This window comes from Salvelinus namaycush, chromosome 16 (assembly GCF_016432855.1).
Source record: "Salvelinus namaycush isolate Seneca chromosome 16, SaNama_1.0, whole genome shotgun sequence".
Taxonomy (NCBI): Eukaryota; Metazoa; Chordata; class Actinopteri; order Salmoniformes; family Salmonidae; genus Salvelinus; species Salvelinus namaycush.
Window position 1 is genome coordinate 20,238,965 of NC_052322.1, and position 15,558 is coordinate 20,254,522.

At 42.2% G+C, this 15,558-nt stretch overlaps 3 protein-coding genes across 5 annotated transcripts; 1 reads left to right on the forward strand and 2 right to left on the reverse strand.

The window, feature by feature from the left end:
* Window positions 1–1,729: 1,729 nt before the first annotated feature.
* On the reverse strand, window positions 1,730–3,704 carry praf2 (PRA1 domain family, member 2). Its single transcript, XM_039010726.1, has 3 exons — window positions 3,472–3,704; window positions 3,007–3,224; window positions 1,730–2,873 (listed from the first exon to the last, which is right to left on the reverse strand). The coding sequence occupies exons 1-3, from the start codon at window positions 3,678–3,680 to the stop codon at window positions 2,734–2,736; spliced, it is 567 nt and encodes a 188-aa protein (XP_038866654.1). The 5' UTR covers window positions 3,681–3,704; the 3' UTR covers window positions 1,730–2,733.
* A 95-nt stretch (window positions 3,705–3,799) lies between these two features.
* LOC120061152 (mitochondrial import inner membrane translocase subunit Tim17-B) lies at window positions 3,800–8,774 on the reverse strand. 2 transcript variants are annotated; one of them, XM_039010727.1, is made up of 6 exons: window positions 8,468–8,774; window positions 7,442–7,541; window positions 7,283–7,346; window positions 6,947–7,075; window positions 6,643–6,753; window positions 3,800–4,910 (listed from the first exon to the last, which is right to left on the reverse strand). In XM_039010727.1, exons 1-6 carry the CDS (start codon window positions 8,491–8,493, stop codon window positions 4,837–4,839), a joined length of 504 nt encoding a protein of 167 aa, XP_038866655.1. In that variant the 5' UTR covers window positions 8,494–8,774; the 3' UTR covers window positions 3,800–4,836. The 2 variants fall into 2 exon arrangements, with proteins under 2 accessions (XP_038866655.1, XP_038866656.1); XM_039010728.1 differs by having other exon boundaries at window positions 8,445–8,773.
* A 24-nt stretch (window positions 8,775–8,798) lies between these two features.
* On the forward strand, window positions 8,799–15,336 carry pqbp1 (polyglutamine binding protein 1). 2 transcript variants are annotated; one of them, XM_039010724.1, is made up of 7 exons: window positions 8,799–8,910; window positions 9,132–9,199; window positions 9,283–9,394; window positions 9,537–9,637; window positions 10,225–10,407; window positions 10,519–10,576; window positions 14,910–15,336. In XM_039010724.1, exons 2-7 carry the CDS (start codon window positions 9,133–9,135, stop codon window positions 15,073–15,075), a joined length of 687 nt encoding a protein of 228 aa, XP_038866652.1. In that variant the 5' UTR covers window positions 8,799–8,910; window position 9,132; the 3' UTR covers window positions 15,076–15,336. The 2 variants fall into 2 exon arrangements, with proteins under 2 accessions (XP_038866652.1, XP_038866653.1); XM_039010725.1 differs by having other exon boundaries at window positions 8,824–8,888.
* The last annotated feature ends 222 nt before the right edge of the window (window positions 15,337–15,558 follow it).

Consider the following 15,558-nt stretch of genomic DNA (forward strand, 5'->3'; position numbering starts at 1 on the left):
ATATTTGGGTCCCCCCATGCTGGCCTCTGGTGACCTCTGCTGGTGCATGTTTTCAGTTGTTATTGTGCGACCAGGCAGGATGTACAGTCGTGGCCAAAAGTTTTGAGAATGACACAAATATTAATTTTCACAAAGTCTGCTGCCTCAGTTGGTAAGATGGCAGTTTGCATATACTCCAGAATGGTATGAAGAGTGATCAGATGAATTGCAATTAACTTCAAAGTCCCTCTTTGCCATGCAAATGAACTGAATCCCCCCAAAAACATTTCCACTGCATTTCAGCCCTACCACAAAAGGACCAGCTGACATCATGTCAGTGATTCTCTCGTTAACACAGGTGTGAGTGCTGACGAGGACAAGGCTGGAGATCACTCTGTCATGCTGATTGAGTTCGAATAACAGACTGGAAGCTTCAAAAGGAGGGTGGTGCTTGGAATCATTGTTATTCCTTTGACAACCATGGTTACCTGCAAGGAAACACGTGCCGTCATCATTGCTTTGCACAAAAAGGGCTTCACATGCAAGGATATTGCTGCCAGTAAGGTTGCACCTAAATCAACAATTTATCGGATCATCAAGAACTTCAAGGAGAGTTGTTCAATTGTTGTGAAGAAGGCTTCATGGCGCCCAAGAAAGTCCAGCAAGCGCCAGGACCGTCTCCTAAAGTTGATTTAGCAGTTGGATCGTGGCACCACCAGTACACAGCTTGCTCAGGAATGGCAGCAGGCAGGTGTGAGTGCATCTGCACGCACAGTGAGGCGAAGACTTTTGGATGATGGCCTGGTGTCAAGAAGGGCAGCAAAGAAGCCACTTCTCTCCAGGAAAAACATCAGGGACAGACTGATATTCTGCAAAGGGTACAGGGATTGGACTGCTGAGGACTGGGGTAAAGTCATTTTCTCTGATGAATCCCCTTTCCGATTGTTTGGGGCATCCGGACAAGCTTTTGTCCAGATGAAGACAAGGTGAGCGCTACCATCAGTCCTGTGTCATGCCAACAGTAAAGCATCCTGAGACCATTCATGTGTGGGGTTGCTTCTCAGCCAAGGGAGTGGGCTCACTCACAATTTTGCCTAAGAACACAGCCATGAATAAAGAATGGTACCAACACATCCCCCGAGAGCAACTTCTTCCAACCATCCAGGAACAGTTTGGTGATGAACAATGCCTTTTCCAGCATGATGGAGCACCTTGCCATAAGGCAAAAGTGATAACTAAGTGGCTCAGGAAACAAAACATCGATATTTTGGGTCCATGGCCAGGAAACTCCCCAGACCTTAATCCCATTGAGAACTTGTGGTTAATCCTCAAGAGTTGGGTGGACAAACAAAAACCCACAAATTCTGACAAACTCCAAGCATTGATTATGCAAGAATGGGCTGCCATCAGTCAGGATGTGGCTCAGAAGTTAATTGACAGCATGCCAGGATGGATTGCAGAGGTCTTGAAAAAGAAAGGGTCAACACTGCAAATATTGACTCTTTACATCAACTTCATGTAATTGTCAATAAAAGCCTTTGACACTTATGAAATGCTTGTAATTATACTTCAGTATTCCATAATAACATCTGATAAAAATATCTTTAGACACTGAAGCAGCAAACTTTGTGGAAATTAATATTTGTGTCATTCTCAAAACTTTTGGCCACGACTATCTATTCTTCGACTTTGATAGTCAAATCTAATAATTTATAATAGGCTGACTGCAGAATAACATAATGACAAGATATTGCAGATGTAAGGTATATTATTTAGTAAATGAAGTGTAAATACACGTTGACAGCATTGTAAAAAAAAAAGCACACATTATGTCCATAGAAGGCAATGATCAAAGAAATACAAAATATTCTCAATTGAATATAATTTTACACAATGAAGGCAGACTGACATTAATGTTCTTGGCACCAAATAATGCGTGGACAGAGGCATAAATAATCGCGGTAAACATTCTTGGAATAATAAAATCATAGAAGTAGAATTCATTATATTTCTATGCAAAGCATACAGTTGTTCCACTGTTGCCCTTCCATCCCAAAACACATTTAAACTTTCAACTGCATTAAATTGCAAAACCCAACAATAGTAGAAGATGTACAATAACACAAAAAGCAGTGTGGTCAGGACTCATCAAACACCTTTAGGTTTCTACGTAAAATCATTTTTGTAACCATAACACTGGCGTTAAATTGCATTTTAAAAACCATCTTATTGTAGCACTTACAACACACGTCTGTTAGGAGGCCACGTTTACTTCTCAGCACAGATTTTCAGCTCACAATGTATTTTTATTTATTTCTGAGGATACAATGTAAACTCTATATTAGGAGCTTGTCAAGGGGTGTAAAATGACTTACATTGTGGTAGAAAGAACCCACATCAGTTAGTGTGTGCATTACATAGGCCTAATAGATTCCACAGAATTTGAAATTTGTTACACCACTTTTGTGACACTGAGAAATCATAACAATCATTGCACCTTTGCTTTACTTCCCTCCTCTCTTCCTCTACTTTTCTTGCACTCTCAGTATGAGAGGCCTCATTCCATTTAAGTCTCTAGCCCCTACCCCTGTGATTACATATCTGGGCAGGACAGGATATATGATGGAGCTTAGCTTCATCACCATATTGCTAACATTTATCCATTCCTTTCATATTTGGGAATACCAAAGGAGCAAGAGGCAAGAGACTGAAATAGAACAGGGCACACATCTCTCCTTTTTTCCTCCTCCCCCTCTAAGATCCAGCTTCCTGTTCCTGTCCTAGTGACTCCAATAGGAGCCCCATAGGTGTTCTCTTCAAACCAATGCTCTCCAGCTTGTTCTCCAACTTGTTCTTGAGGCTCCGCAGCCTAACAGAGGCGTGGATCAATATCACTGTAACAGCGATAGAGGGAAAGAGAAAATAGAGGTCAGGGGCATAACAAATGGAGAGGGGGAGAGAGAGATGTATATGTTTACATTGTGGCAACAAGAATGGGGAGAGGTGAAAGAGAGAATAAATACTAACATAAGATGGGGAAGGCTATGCCGAAGAGGAAGACGCCCACTCCCCCAAGCACTGTGAGGAAGAGGTAGCTGGCCCCCAGAATGGCCCCCAGGGCCAGGGACGGGTGGTTCCGGCGGAACCGTCTGATGGGGGCCTGGTTCTCTGCTGCCCATACAAACCCCATGAATATCAATGTCACAACTGTGGCCCCCAAGAAGAGGTTGAAGGGCTGGAAATAACTGTCAGACCAGGAGGGATATAGAGATGGCTGATGTTAGTTGACTTTTCTCTATAGGTTATAACTCATTATGTCCCATTGGACCATGAATCCAATAAAATGGCGATCAGCTAATATATGATTATGGAACATGGACCCATCACACACCCATATCCACAGAATTTGTGATGACTCGTACTACAATACAAATATCAGCTAACAAAAGCAGCTGTGCTTGCATGCAGAAAACGACCACGTTAGAAACTTACCCTACTATTCCCAGGATTGTCAAAAACGAGACGAAATAGTTGGACTGGTAATACAGCAAGTTGTTTATGATCCGATTGTTCCATCTCTCCAGATTACGAATATCTGGCACGGCGAATTGAGCCGAGCCCAAAACAAAATCATCTAAGGTTCGGATAGGCGGCGGCTGCACGTCCATTTTTTCCATGTTCAATCTAATAACAGACCACATCTCCCATAATTCAAAGCATGGTAGGGGGCGTGTTCGGTTACGGACTTGCTTAGGATAATCAACTGCCCCAATATTGCTGCGTACTTGGTTGCATCAGAGGGGATGGATAATAAGCCATACAGAATCAACAATTTAATTATTTTTTCCAGTCAATTACACTGCTAACACTTATTTTTCTGCATCACAAATAAATTAAAATCAACAAATATGGTACAGCATTCTATACATTACATGTCACATGTTTTGAATGACAAAATAATATCGAATTGTGTCAAAAACCATCTCCATCTCAAGTTTTATTACCATAATAACAAATAAAGAGATGGAGTAGGAAAGTGCTCTGGTTCAACAAAGTGGATAGACCTTATAGTGCTTAGGCTTTGGAAATGTGTGGGAATGCATGGCATAGCAGCAATAAAGGGAGCGAGGTAAACAGCAGAACAAAAAACAGCGGAGCAGAACACATGAGCTGTGAATGTATATGGACACGGCATTCCATTCCAGCCTTCTGAGTTTGCAAATGGAATCAAAAGATAAGTGTGTTTGTGATGTGACCCTGAATCCCTACCGTTATAAGCCTCACGGTTATGAAAGCTGCCATAAGGAGAGGAAATGGAATGATAGTGCAGTTCTCCTCCCTCAGTGCATTACATTTTACAAGCAAAATCAAATTACATCCGTTTTGAACAGCATTGATTTTGTCACCCCTGACACTAACATCTAATCCTAAATACTGTCATTACATACTCACACATACCTGTATTAATGCCTATTCATGTTTAGCTACCCATTCTATTTCTGTAACTGCGGTTATACAGCACAAAAAGTCTTAGTCACCACAAAATGCTGGTTTTGTGCATAAATTAATCTGATAAATGTGGGTATAATTCAGGACCAGTCAGAAGGAACACTGGTGAACCGGTATACACAAACATATTCATAAACAAATAACTCAAATAACCTGCAATCTACCCCTGAGGAATAACAATAATAATAAAGTGCATCTACGTTCTTATGACCATTGGGAGGATGGAGGCTGGTTCAGGGTGAGGTTGCTTACACCAGTGAGGTCAGGTTTCAGAGCACCCCTCTCCTCTCTAGTCTGAGATTGTCACAGTACGCAGGGCTGTAGCTAGGCCCAGCAGCTCCATGGAACCTACTGGGACCCAGTCTGCTGTTGGCTGGCATCCTTAGGAGGAAGCTGGCTGGGGTCATCCACAAAGGGACTCGCTGGATAGGAGAAAGAACCATATTTCTACTGTGGTAGTTACTGCTGTGTGGGGGTTTTCAGATGAATACAACTAGGGTTGTGACATTCATTCAATTCCCATCAAAATGTACAGTACCAGTCAAAAGTTTGGGAACACCTACTCATTCAAGGGTTTTTCTTTATTTTTACTATTTTCTACATTGTAGAATAATAGTGAAGACATCCAAACTATGAAATAACACATATGGAATCATGTAGTAAGCAAAAAAGTGTTAAACAAAATATATTTAATATTTGAGATTCTTCAAAGTAGCCACCCTTTGCCTTGATGACAGCTTTGCACACTCTTGGCATTCTCTCAACCAGCTTCATGGGGAATGCTTTTCCAACAGTCTTGAAGGAGTTCCCACATATGCTAAGCACTTGTTGGCTGCTTTTCCTTCACTCTGCAGTCCAACTCATTCCAAACCATCTCAATTGGCTTGAGGTCAGGTGATTGTGGAAGCCAGGTCATCTGATGCAGCACTCCATCACTCTCCTTCTTGGTCAAATAGCCCTTACACAGCCTGGAGGTGTGTTGGGTCATTGTCCTGTTAAAAAACAAGTGATAGTCCCACTAAGCTCAAACCAGATGGGATGGTGTATCGCTGCAGAATGCTGTGTAGCAATGCTGGTTAAGTGTGCCTTGAATTCTAAATAAATCAGTGAGTGTCACCAGAAAAGCACCCCCACACCATCACACCACCTCCTGCATGCTTCATGGTGGGAACCACACATGCGGAGATCATCCGTTCACCTACTCTGCGTCTCACAAAGACACGGTGGTTGGAACCAAAAATCTCAAATTTGGACTCATCAGACCAAAGGACAGATTTACACCGGTCTAATGTCCATTGCTCGTGTTTCTTGTCCCAAGCAATTCTCTTATTTTTATTGGTGTCCTTTAGTAGTGGTTTCTTTGCAGCAATTCGACAATGAAGGCCTGATTCATGCAGTCTCCTCTGAACAGTTGATGTTGAGATGGGTCTGTTACTTGAACTCTGTGAAGCATTTATTTGGGCTGCAATCTGAGGTGCAGTTAACTCTAATGAACTTATCCTCTGCCCCAGAGGTGACTCTGGGTCTTCCTTTCCTGTGGCGGTCCTCATGAGAGCCAGTTTCATCATAGCGCTTGATGGTTTTTGCAACTGCACTTAAGAAACTTGTAAAGTTCTTGAAATGTTCCGTATTGACTGACCTTCATGTCTTAAAGTAACGATGGACTGTCATTTCTCTTTGCTTATGTAAGCTGTTCTTGCCATAATATGGACTTGGTCTTTTACCAAATAGGACTATCTTCTGTAAACCACCCCAACTGATTGGCTCAAAGAAATTCCACCAATTAACTTTTAACAAGGAAAACCTGTTAATTGAAATGCATTCCAGGTGACTACCCTATGAAGCTGGTTGAGAGAATGCCAAGAGTGCGCAAAGCTGTCATCAAGACAAAGGGTGACTACTTTAAATAATCTCAAATATAAAATATATTTTGATTTGTTTAACACTTTTTTGGTTACTACATGATTCCATATGTGTTATTTCACTATTATTCTACTATGTAGAAAATAGCAAAAATAAAGAAAAACCCTGGAATGAGTAGGTGTGTCCAAACGTTTGACTGACCTGACTGCACTGCTTGGTTTGACTGCATACAGAGTTCAGTCAAATCAGGCTTTTACAACAGTTCCAGGGCTGTCTCTAAACATTACTTACGGTTCTGAAACTGCTGTGCGGTGTATCTGGTCAGAAGGATCCCAAAGCCCTCGATCAAGGCCAACAGGATGCCCCCCATTATGGCTGACCCCACCATAGCCAAAGGCCCACCTGAGGAGAGCACAAAGCCAACAGTCAAGACCTTGAGCTAATCTGACTTGGTTGGGTTGGTGGGGCAAGATGGTCAGGCAGGGGGTGGGGATGGCCTCAGATTAGAGGGTCTTGAAAAACAAAATGAAATATACTAAATCTGTTCCATGTAGAATAAATGTATTGTCAAATTAATGTTTGTCTCAACACTCACTGCGTGCAGCCAGGACTGCCCCAGTCATCGCCCCACTAGTTATAGAGTTCCAGGGGTCCTCTTTCCCTCGAATACGGACCAGACCACAGTCGATTGTAGAGAAGAGTCCACCCCACACAGCAAAGCTACCTGCAGGAACACCCGTAGTGATATATAGGACTGGCACAATTACTGTATAATGTGTAACCGACGGTTATGGATAAAGAACATCATGAAAATAAAATAACCATCATAACCAGCTGACTGACGATGGGACGGCCGGCATTCGTGATGATGAATGGTGTTTGTACTTTGTGCAGTACAAGAGAGAACTACTGTAAAGACATTGACCCTTACCGCCGATCTGTGGAGCTCTTAATCTCACAGCATTGGCGCTACCTTTTAGTCTGTGCCGAAAGCCCTGTGCAGAGACGGAGACATTTCTTTTTTGATCACTGTTCTTATATTGATCTTAAAATATATTTCATAAGCTAAGAGAGAGTCTTTCAAACTCACCACAGGAGCATTCCGAAAGCCCTTGACTGACTGGAACACCCCTCCGCCGATGGCTCCCATGGTGAACGCACCACCACAGTCATCTACTATTCTCCAGGGACTGAGAAGTGTGTGTAAAGGCCATGGGTAAATAAATAACAATACAGATATTAACGAGAAACCACTTGCCTATCTATGCATAAATATGTAGGCCTATTACTGGTATATAAACGATTTACCTAATATACTGTAGCGAACCCGATTGGACAGTTATGTGCCTGTGTTCTGATGTGTGGTTATCAGGGCACGTTTATCAGTTTGATCTGGGTTTGGCGGATCCGGCATACCAGTCCCCTTGCTGTCTGCCAATCAAAGGAATGCCTGGAATGTTTCAGTGCCAGGCATCCTTGTGGTTGGTGGAACAGCAGAGGGCAAACAGTAGCCTGTGTGAGTTCTGGTTAATAAAACGTTCAATTTGAAAGCGCGATCCTCTGTTGTGGACATTCTTTCATGTATGATCTATCAAGGTCTTTACAATACTATAACTATCTACCTAATACTAGTTAATAGTAATATTAGCTTGGATACGAATTATAAACCATTAACAAACCTTTTATAAAGATAATTTATAATGGCGAGTTTAAAGCAAGAACCAGTGTAAGCACCAGTTTTGTCACATCATTTACTAGTTCAGACCTAAATCTTCCACATCCTTAGACAATGTCTAGCGAGCTAGCTATGCCCGGCTAGTTGTAACGTTAGCTATGTTACGCAACTTGTTTAGCAAGCTAGCTAACGATAACTTACTGCTAGCAGACTAAGCTCCATTCCATGGTGAAGGAACTTACTTCGTCAAAAACTTCCTTCACCATCGATGGAGTGGAGTTTAGTCTGCTAGTTAGTTAATTCAACCATCATTTGCGTAATGACTCGGGCATAAAAGGCATAATAACCATTATGGTGAAGCAGAAAAGTATGTTGGCTAAAGAGAGATAGCACCAACATTGACAACTGTCTACTTAACTGTCTGTTTGAAATGTACTTTACCAAGGTTCACGGGCATATTCCTCCATGTTTGTTGTTGCTGTCCGTGCTATGACGACATATTTCTGAGACTAATGCCACGATCGAAACAACGGGAAACTGGGAAAAATCGGAATTCCGACTTCAGGGCGTTCAAAACAACTGGGAACTCGAAGAAGAAGAAAAAACTAGCTTCAATTGGTTAAAATGAATTTGAACGGTCATTCAACTCGGAATTCTAACTCAGGAACTCGGGCCTCTTTCTAAAGCTTCGACTTTCCGACCTGAAGACCACTGACGTCATGATTTGACCTCATATGTTTCCGAATTCCCAGCTATTTTGAACGCGGCAACCGACTCCCTCCCCCAACTAATGACGCAATCATTGTGCGCGTGGGCTGTGTGACTGGCTGCTGGGTAGATTTCGCTCCACATCTGAACTAAAGTAAGGACACATTTGGATGCAGGTAATTAATTATAAACGGGTAACATTTGATTACATTAACGTTTTCCCTTTACGGCTCATTTTGATTGGCTGCAAACGTTAGTTAGCTAGCCACCGACGGTCAGACGCGAGTGAGGTAATTTAGCTAGCTACACGTTAGAAAATAGTATTTATGGCTAGTTAGCTAGTTTGGGGCCATCGACTCAACGGGCTATAACGTTAATCGTTCATTTTCTCCCGTAGGATGCCTCTGCCCCCGGCGTTACTGGCTCGCCTAGCCAAAAGAGGGATTCTTAAGCACTCAGATCAAGGTATGGCTACAACAACAATTTTTTTTTTTTTTACTCACTGCAAAAATGCTAGCTAGCTAAAACATTTCACTTCCTGTCTCTAGATGCGGATGAGGAGATTATTGCTGAGGACTATGATGACAACAATGTAGATTATGAGGCCACTGCCCGTGAGAATTTACCTCCCAACTGGTACAAAGTATTTGACCCTATTTGGTAAGCACTCTTTCAGATTCTCCACTAAACACGTAGATTGCACAACACCTATTGGGTATGGCTAGTGGACAGCAGCTGTTATGGAGTGATTTGTTTTTGGTTGTGGACTGACTATAAAATTCCATGTATTTTGTATCCTTAGTGGTCTGCCATACTACTGGAATGTGGAATCTGACCTAGTTGCCTGGCTGTCCCCAACTGACCCCACATCTGTGATAACCAAAGCTGCCAAGAAGTCAAGGGGTAAGAAGAGTCCTAGCTTGACCACCCAGTAGAGCAGATACTGTTTCATGTATTCAGACTCAGTATTTAGGATGGATTTGATTCTGACAATCTTGTCAGAGATTGGAACCCTAACCTGTTCACCGGATGTGCTACCTTGTCCCGGACCTGCTGTTTTTGACTCTCTTTCTCTCTACTGTAGCTGCTGTCTCTAACTCTGAATGCTGGGCTATGAAAAGCCAACTGGTATTTACTCCTGAGGTGCTGACCTGTTGCACCCTCTACAACCACTGTGATTATTATTTGACCCTGCTGGTCATCTATGAATGTTTGAACATCTTGGCCATGTACTGTTAGAATCTCCACCCAGCACAGCCAGAAGAGGACTGGCCACCCCTCAGAGCCTGGTTCCTCTCTAGGTTTTTTCCTAGGTTCCTGCCTTTCTAGGGAGTTGTTCCTAGCCACCGTGCTTCTACATCTGCATTGCTTGCCGTTTGGGGTTTTAGGATGGGTTTCTGTATAGGACTTTGTGACATCTGCTGATCTAAAAAAAGGGCTTTATAAATACATTTGATTGATCATACTAACTCAAATATTCTATCTTACAGCAGAGCTTGGGGAGGACAGAGGAGAGAGACAAATTGAGAAGCCAGACAGAGAGAGGGAGCGAGAGAGGGAAAAAGATCGGGAACCAGAAATGGAGAGGGAAAGAGGGAGGAATGATGGGAGGGAAAGAGACAGGCGGATGCAGAGGAGAGAAGACTTTGCCCCCTACAGCAAGAACAAACGAGGTAAAGATTCATAACATTGTATCTCTTGCTCAAAACAAATATTGCAACCATACCAAAATCGAATGGCTTATGTACACTTGCTAACAGGTTTCTGTAAACTGTATTTTGCAGGGAGGAAGGATGAGGAGATGGACCCAATGGATCCCAGTGCTTATTCTGATGCTCCCAAGTAAGGCCACTGACCCAATCATTCATTGCTACCTTTCCTTGCATCATAAGCTTATGTCCATTGTCAGAAATCCCTGGCACTCTTTTTCTCCTGCCCTGTATGTAGGGCTGTGGTGGTCATCAAATTATGTCAACCAGTAACTGTCATGCAAATAACTGCCCGTCTCACGGTATTGGCCGTTAATGAACATAAACACATTTAGCATAGCCTACAAGCCACTGATCCGGACCTTTGGAACATCTACATTTTAAAAAGTGTTGTCAATCCATTTAATATAGCCTACACCATCACAATAAACCCATTATTTATTTTAGGCAGTTCTAAATAAATATTATATAAAGAAAATGTAGCCTATTTTGGTAGAATAGCATATTCTGAGTCCTCCTTATGTTTTGCCTTGATCTGGCTATGCCATATGGCTGTGGGCTACACTAGTTCATTTAGCAGGCAAGATTGCTTATACTTCCGGTGGCATTATTTTATAGTAAGAACAATACAATTGAACATCGCTAAATAAAATAGAAAGGATATTTTTCCCAAACGCTTTCCGAGGGACTGCGCACATATATTGGAATTCCACATGAGAAAGGTTTCCGACTCCTCGTACAGACTATTACCGGCAACTTCAGGAGAATAATGGCAGAATCTGCGAATGTCAGCAGGAGCGGGAGGAGAATAGTTGGGTCAGTTTTTTTTTTTTAAACTTCTGGTTATCAAGATCTATCTAGCTCTCTGGCGCCCTCTTGAGGCATCAAACCGTAAGCTTAAAGCATCAGACAAGCTCAATGCATTTAGTTGATTTTATTAAAACACATAGGATGTGTCTATATATAGACAAATACACTTTACAAATAAGTGCTATATCCAGGCACTCCGTATTGCGTTGTGCGTAAGACCAGCCCTTAGCCGTGGTCTATTGGCCATATACCACACCCCCTCATGCCTTATTTTATAGGAAGTAACTGTAAAAGTACTACTGGTGATATATGTAATGGGGAATTGATATACACTAACAATCAAACGAAAACAATTCACACGATTTAAGTTATCAAACAATGAATGTGCACAAATTGGCAGGAGAGAGTTGTGCAACTGAGGTCAATCTGACATCTACATCGGCCATGCAGCATTTACAGTGATATGGCCTCAACGAGTCAGGGCATTCATACTTCTTGCGCTTCACGGGGCAGTGCAGAGCTGTTGTCAAGGAAGTGAGTTTGTGTTTATACAGGATGTACTGCCCCCACCTACCATCAACCAATCATGTCAATGCGGCGCTATACAGTGCCCTCTGTATTGTTACAATATTAGGTAGGCGCATGGCGATGCGCTACAGAGCTCTATTTGGCCTCTGGAGACTCACAATTGCTTCACAACCTCCATATGGAGCCTCCGACCACATTTTTGAATCAAGAATAAATGGGTTTTTGGTCTAGGCCTCCAATGGATTCATTCACTGAGATGTGCACAAATATATATACAGTGCATTAGCAAAGTATTCAGACCCCTTGACTTTTTCCACATTTTGTTACGTTACAGCCTTATTCTAAAATCGATTCAATTGTTGCTTTTATCTCAATCTACACACAATACCCCATAATGATAAAGCAAAAAATACATTTGTCTTTCTGGAAGGGCCACCCATCTCCACAGAGGAACTGGAGCTCAGTCTGAGTGACCATCTGGTTCTTGGTCACTTCCCTGACCAAGGCCCTTCTGCCCTGATTGCTCAGTTTGGTCAGGCGGCTAGGTCTAGGAAGAGTTTTGGTGGTTCCAAACTTCTTCCATTTAAGAATGGAGGCCACTGTGTTCTTGGGGACCTTCAATGCTGCAGAAATGTTTTGGTACCCTTCCCCAGATCTGTGCCTCGACACAATCCAGTCTCGGCGCTCTACAGACAATTTCTTAGACCTTTTTTTGCTCTAACGTGCACTGTCAACTGTAGGTCCTTATATAGACAGGTGTGTGCCTTTTCCAAATCCTCTCAAATCAATTGAATTTACCACAGGTGGACTCCAATCAAATTGTAGAAACATCTCAAGGATGATCATTGGAAACAGGATGCACCTGAGCTCAATTTCAAGTCTCATAGCAAAGGGTCTGAATACCTATGTAAATAAGGTTTGTTTTTCATTACATTTGCAAAAATATCTAAAAACAAGTTTTTGCTTTGTCATTATGGGGTATTGTGTGTAGATTGAGGGGGGGGGGAGTAATTGTATCCATTTTAGAATAAGGCTGTAACGTAACAAAATGTGGAAAAATGAAAGGGGTCTGAATACTTTCCGAATGCACTGTATGTGGAATATTTATTTATTTATAATGGCCTACAAAAAAAACGTGTCATCCATAGCCTGTATTTGAATGGAGGAAGCGCTTCCCGCAGTTATGTTTTTAATATGCCAGGTAGGCTACACCTGTTGTAAAGAGGATTAATGTGCTTAATTTTAAGAATTGAGCAATAAATATAGCAGCATGAGAAAGCTTGGATCCTCTTTTAAATAGTGGCCAGTCAAAACAATTTTACATGCGATTGTGTAATGACTTGGCTTATAAGAACACGTCTCACTAGGCTCTGTAGGCTATGGACTTTCCAACCCTGTTCAGGGGTCCTAGGTCTATAGGCTACGCTTAGTTATTTGGCCACTTTAGTTGTGATACAAACCTTTTCAAAACATGTATGCCTAGGCTAGCTACAAAAATGCATGTGCTGTTTCTTGCCTTAGACTGCTCATGCTGGGAAAGTGAGGATATTCTCACCTATCAGACTATTCTCATTTTAATATTGTCCTTATATATACTAAATAATATATGTTTGAAATTAGTTATGATTTAGAATGGGTCATTATCATGGACCCTTATGTGACCAATAACATTTTATTGGTCACATACACATGGTTAGCAGATGTTAATGCGAGTGTAGCGAAATGCTTGTGCTTCTAGTTCCGACAGTGCAGTAATATCTAACAATTCCACAATAACTACCTTATACACAATAAGTAAAGGGATGGAATAAGAATATATGCATATAATATGTTGATGAGCAACTACCGAGTGGAATAGGCAAGATGCAATAGATGGTATAAAATATAGAATATACATATGGGATGAGTAATGCAAGATACATAAACATTATTAAAGTGGCATTATTAAAGTGACTAGTGATCCATTTATTAAAGGGACCATTGATTTCAAGTCTGTTTGTATGCGGCAGAATAGCGAATGGAGGACGCTTCTCCTGCGGTTCATTTTCATGCCAGCCAGGCAGACTTCTCCGGTTGTTTTTTTATTTATTTAACTAGGCAAGTCCGTTAAGAACAAATTCTTATTTACAATGACGGCCTAGACCGGCCAAACCCTAACAACGATGGGCCAATTGTGCACCGCCCTATGGGACTCCCGATCACGGCTGGTTGTGATACGGCCTGGAATCTAACCAGGTCTGTAGTGACGCCTCTAGCACTGAGATGCAGTGCCTTAGACTCGGGAGCGAAACAATGTGCTTAATATTAGGAAAGTGGAAATATAGTAAGCCTAGTGGTGTTGGAGGGCCAGTAGGAGGCACTCTTTCCTCAGGTCTAAAAAATATATCCCAATGCCCCAGGGCAGTGATTGGGGACATTGCCCTGTGTAGGGTGCCTTCTTTCGGATGGGACATTAAAAGGGTGTTCTGACTCTGTGGTCACTATAGATCCCATGCCACTTATCGTAAGAATAGGGGTGTTAATCCCAGTGTCCTGGCTAAATTCTCAATCTTGTCTTCATACTGTACCATCATGGCCACCTAATCATCCCCAGCTTTCAATTGGCTCATTCATACCCCCTCCTCTCCCCTGAAACTATTTCCCAGGTCGTTGCTGTCAATGAGAACGTGTTCTCAGTCAACTTACCTGCTAAAATAAGGGTTAAATAAAAAAGCCTATGGGATCCTCTTTTTAAGAGGCCATTAACTCAGTTCTCACGCAATTGCATAGCATATAGAAGTATTGCGAAACATGGGCTTTAGAGACATTTATTTCATGCCATGCATCAGCCAGCTATTAGGAGCTGGCTTTCTCCGCTCACTCTGAATGCCAGGGCTCTCATTAAGAGTTTGATTTGATTGCATTTTCAGTGATGTCAGTGATTAGAAGGACAATGGAGCTCTGAGTACCCGACCATTAGTAAGTTTGGTAGGCTACTAATGAGCAATGGCATTCAGAGTGCAGTGTTGAAGAAGCCTAGCTACCGTGACTCAATAGTCACGTGGAAATTTAACTGCGGTCATGACTCGTAACACGGTCACCGTAACAGCCCTTCTGCATGTATCTAAAATGTATTTTTCTCCACACAGGGGCAATTGGTCCACTGGCTTGCCTAAGCGTAATGAGGCGAAGACGGGGGCAGACACCACGGCAGCAGGGCCTCTGTTCCAGCAGCGGCCGTACCCCAGCCCTGGAGCTGTACTCAGGGCCAACGCAGCCAATAAAAAGCCCCCCAGTGATGACGATGACGACTGACCACAGGGCTTCACACTCAGCAGGGAACACAACTGTGGGCTCCTTGCCTGCTACGTTTGGATGAAGTTACCTTTCTATTCTCAGTCCATACACTACATGGAATGTGAGACCCCTGCTGACAGAATTTATCTGGTGAGGCGGAAACAAGTTGTGCTTCTGCACATGTGTAAATATTACTTGGTATTTTTTTGTAATGTTACCTGTAGGCTACCATTGATCATCAGATGAGTGGCATTTGCTAAATAAATGCTAAATAAATGACTTGCGCTGTTATTTTCCCCTTTTGAAAAGAGGCTACATGTGCAATGCTATTGCAGTAAACATGGCAAGTTAAGGGCATCATTCTGAATATATTAGTATTACCATACATACATGCATACAGTTGAAGTTGGAAGTTTACATACACCTTAGCCAAATACATTTTTTCACAATTCCTGACATTTAATCCCAGTAAAAATTCCGTCTTAGGTCAGTTAGGATCAC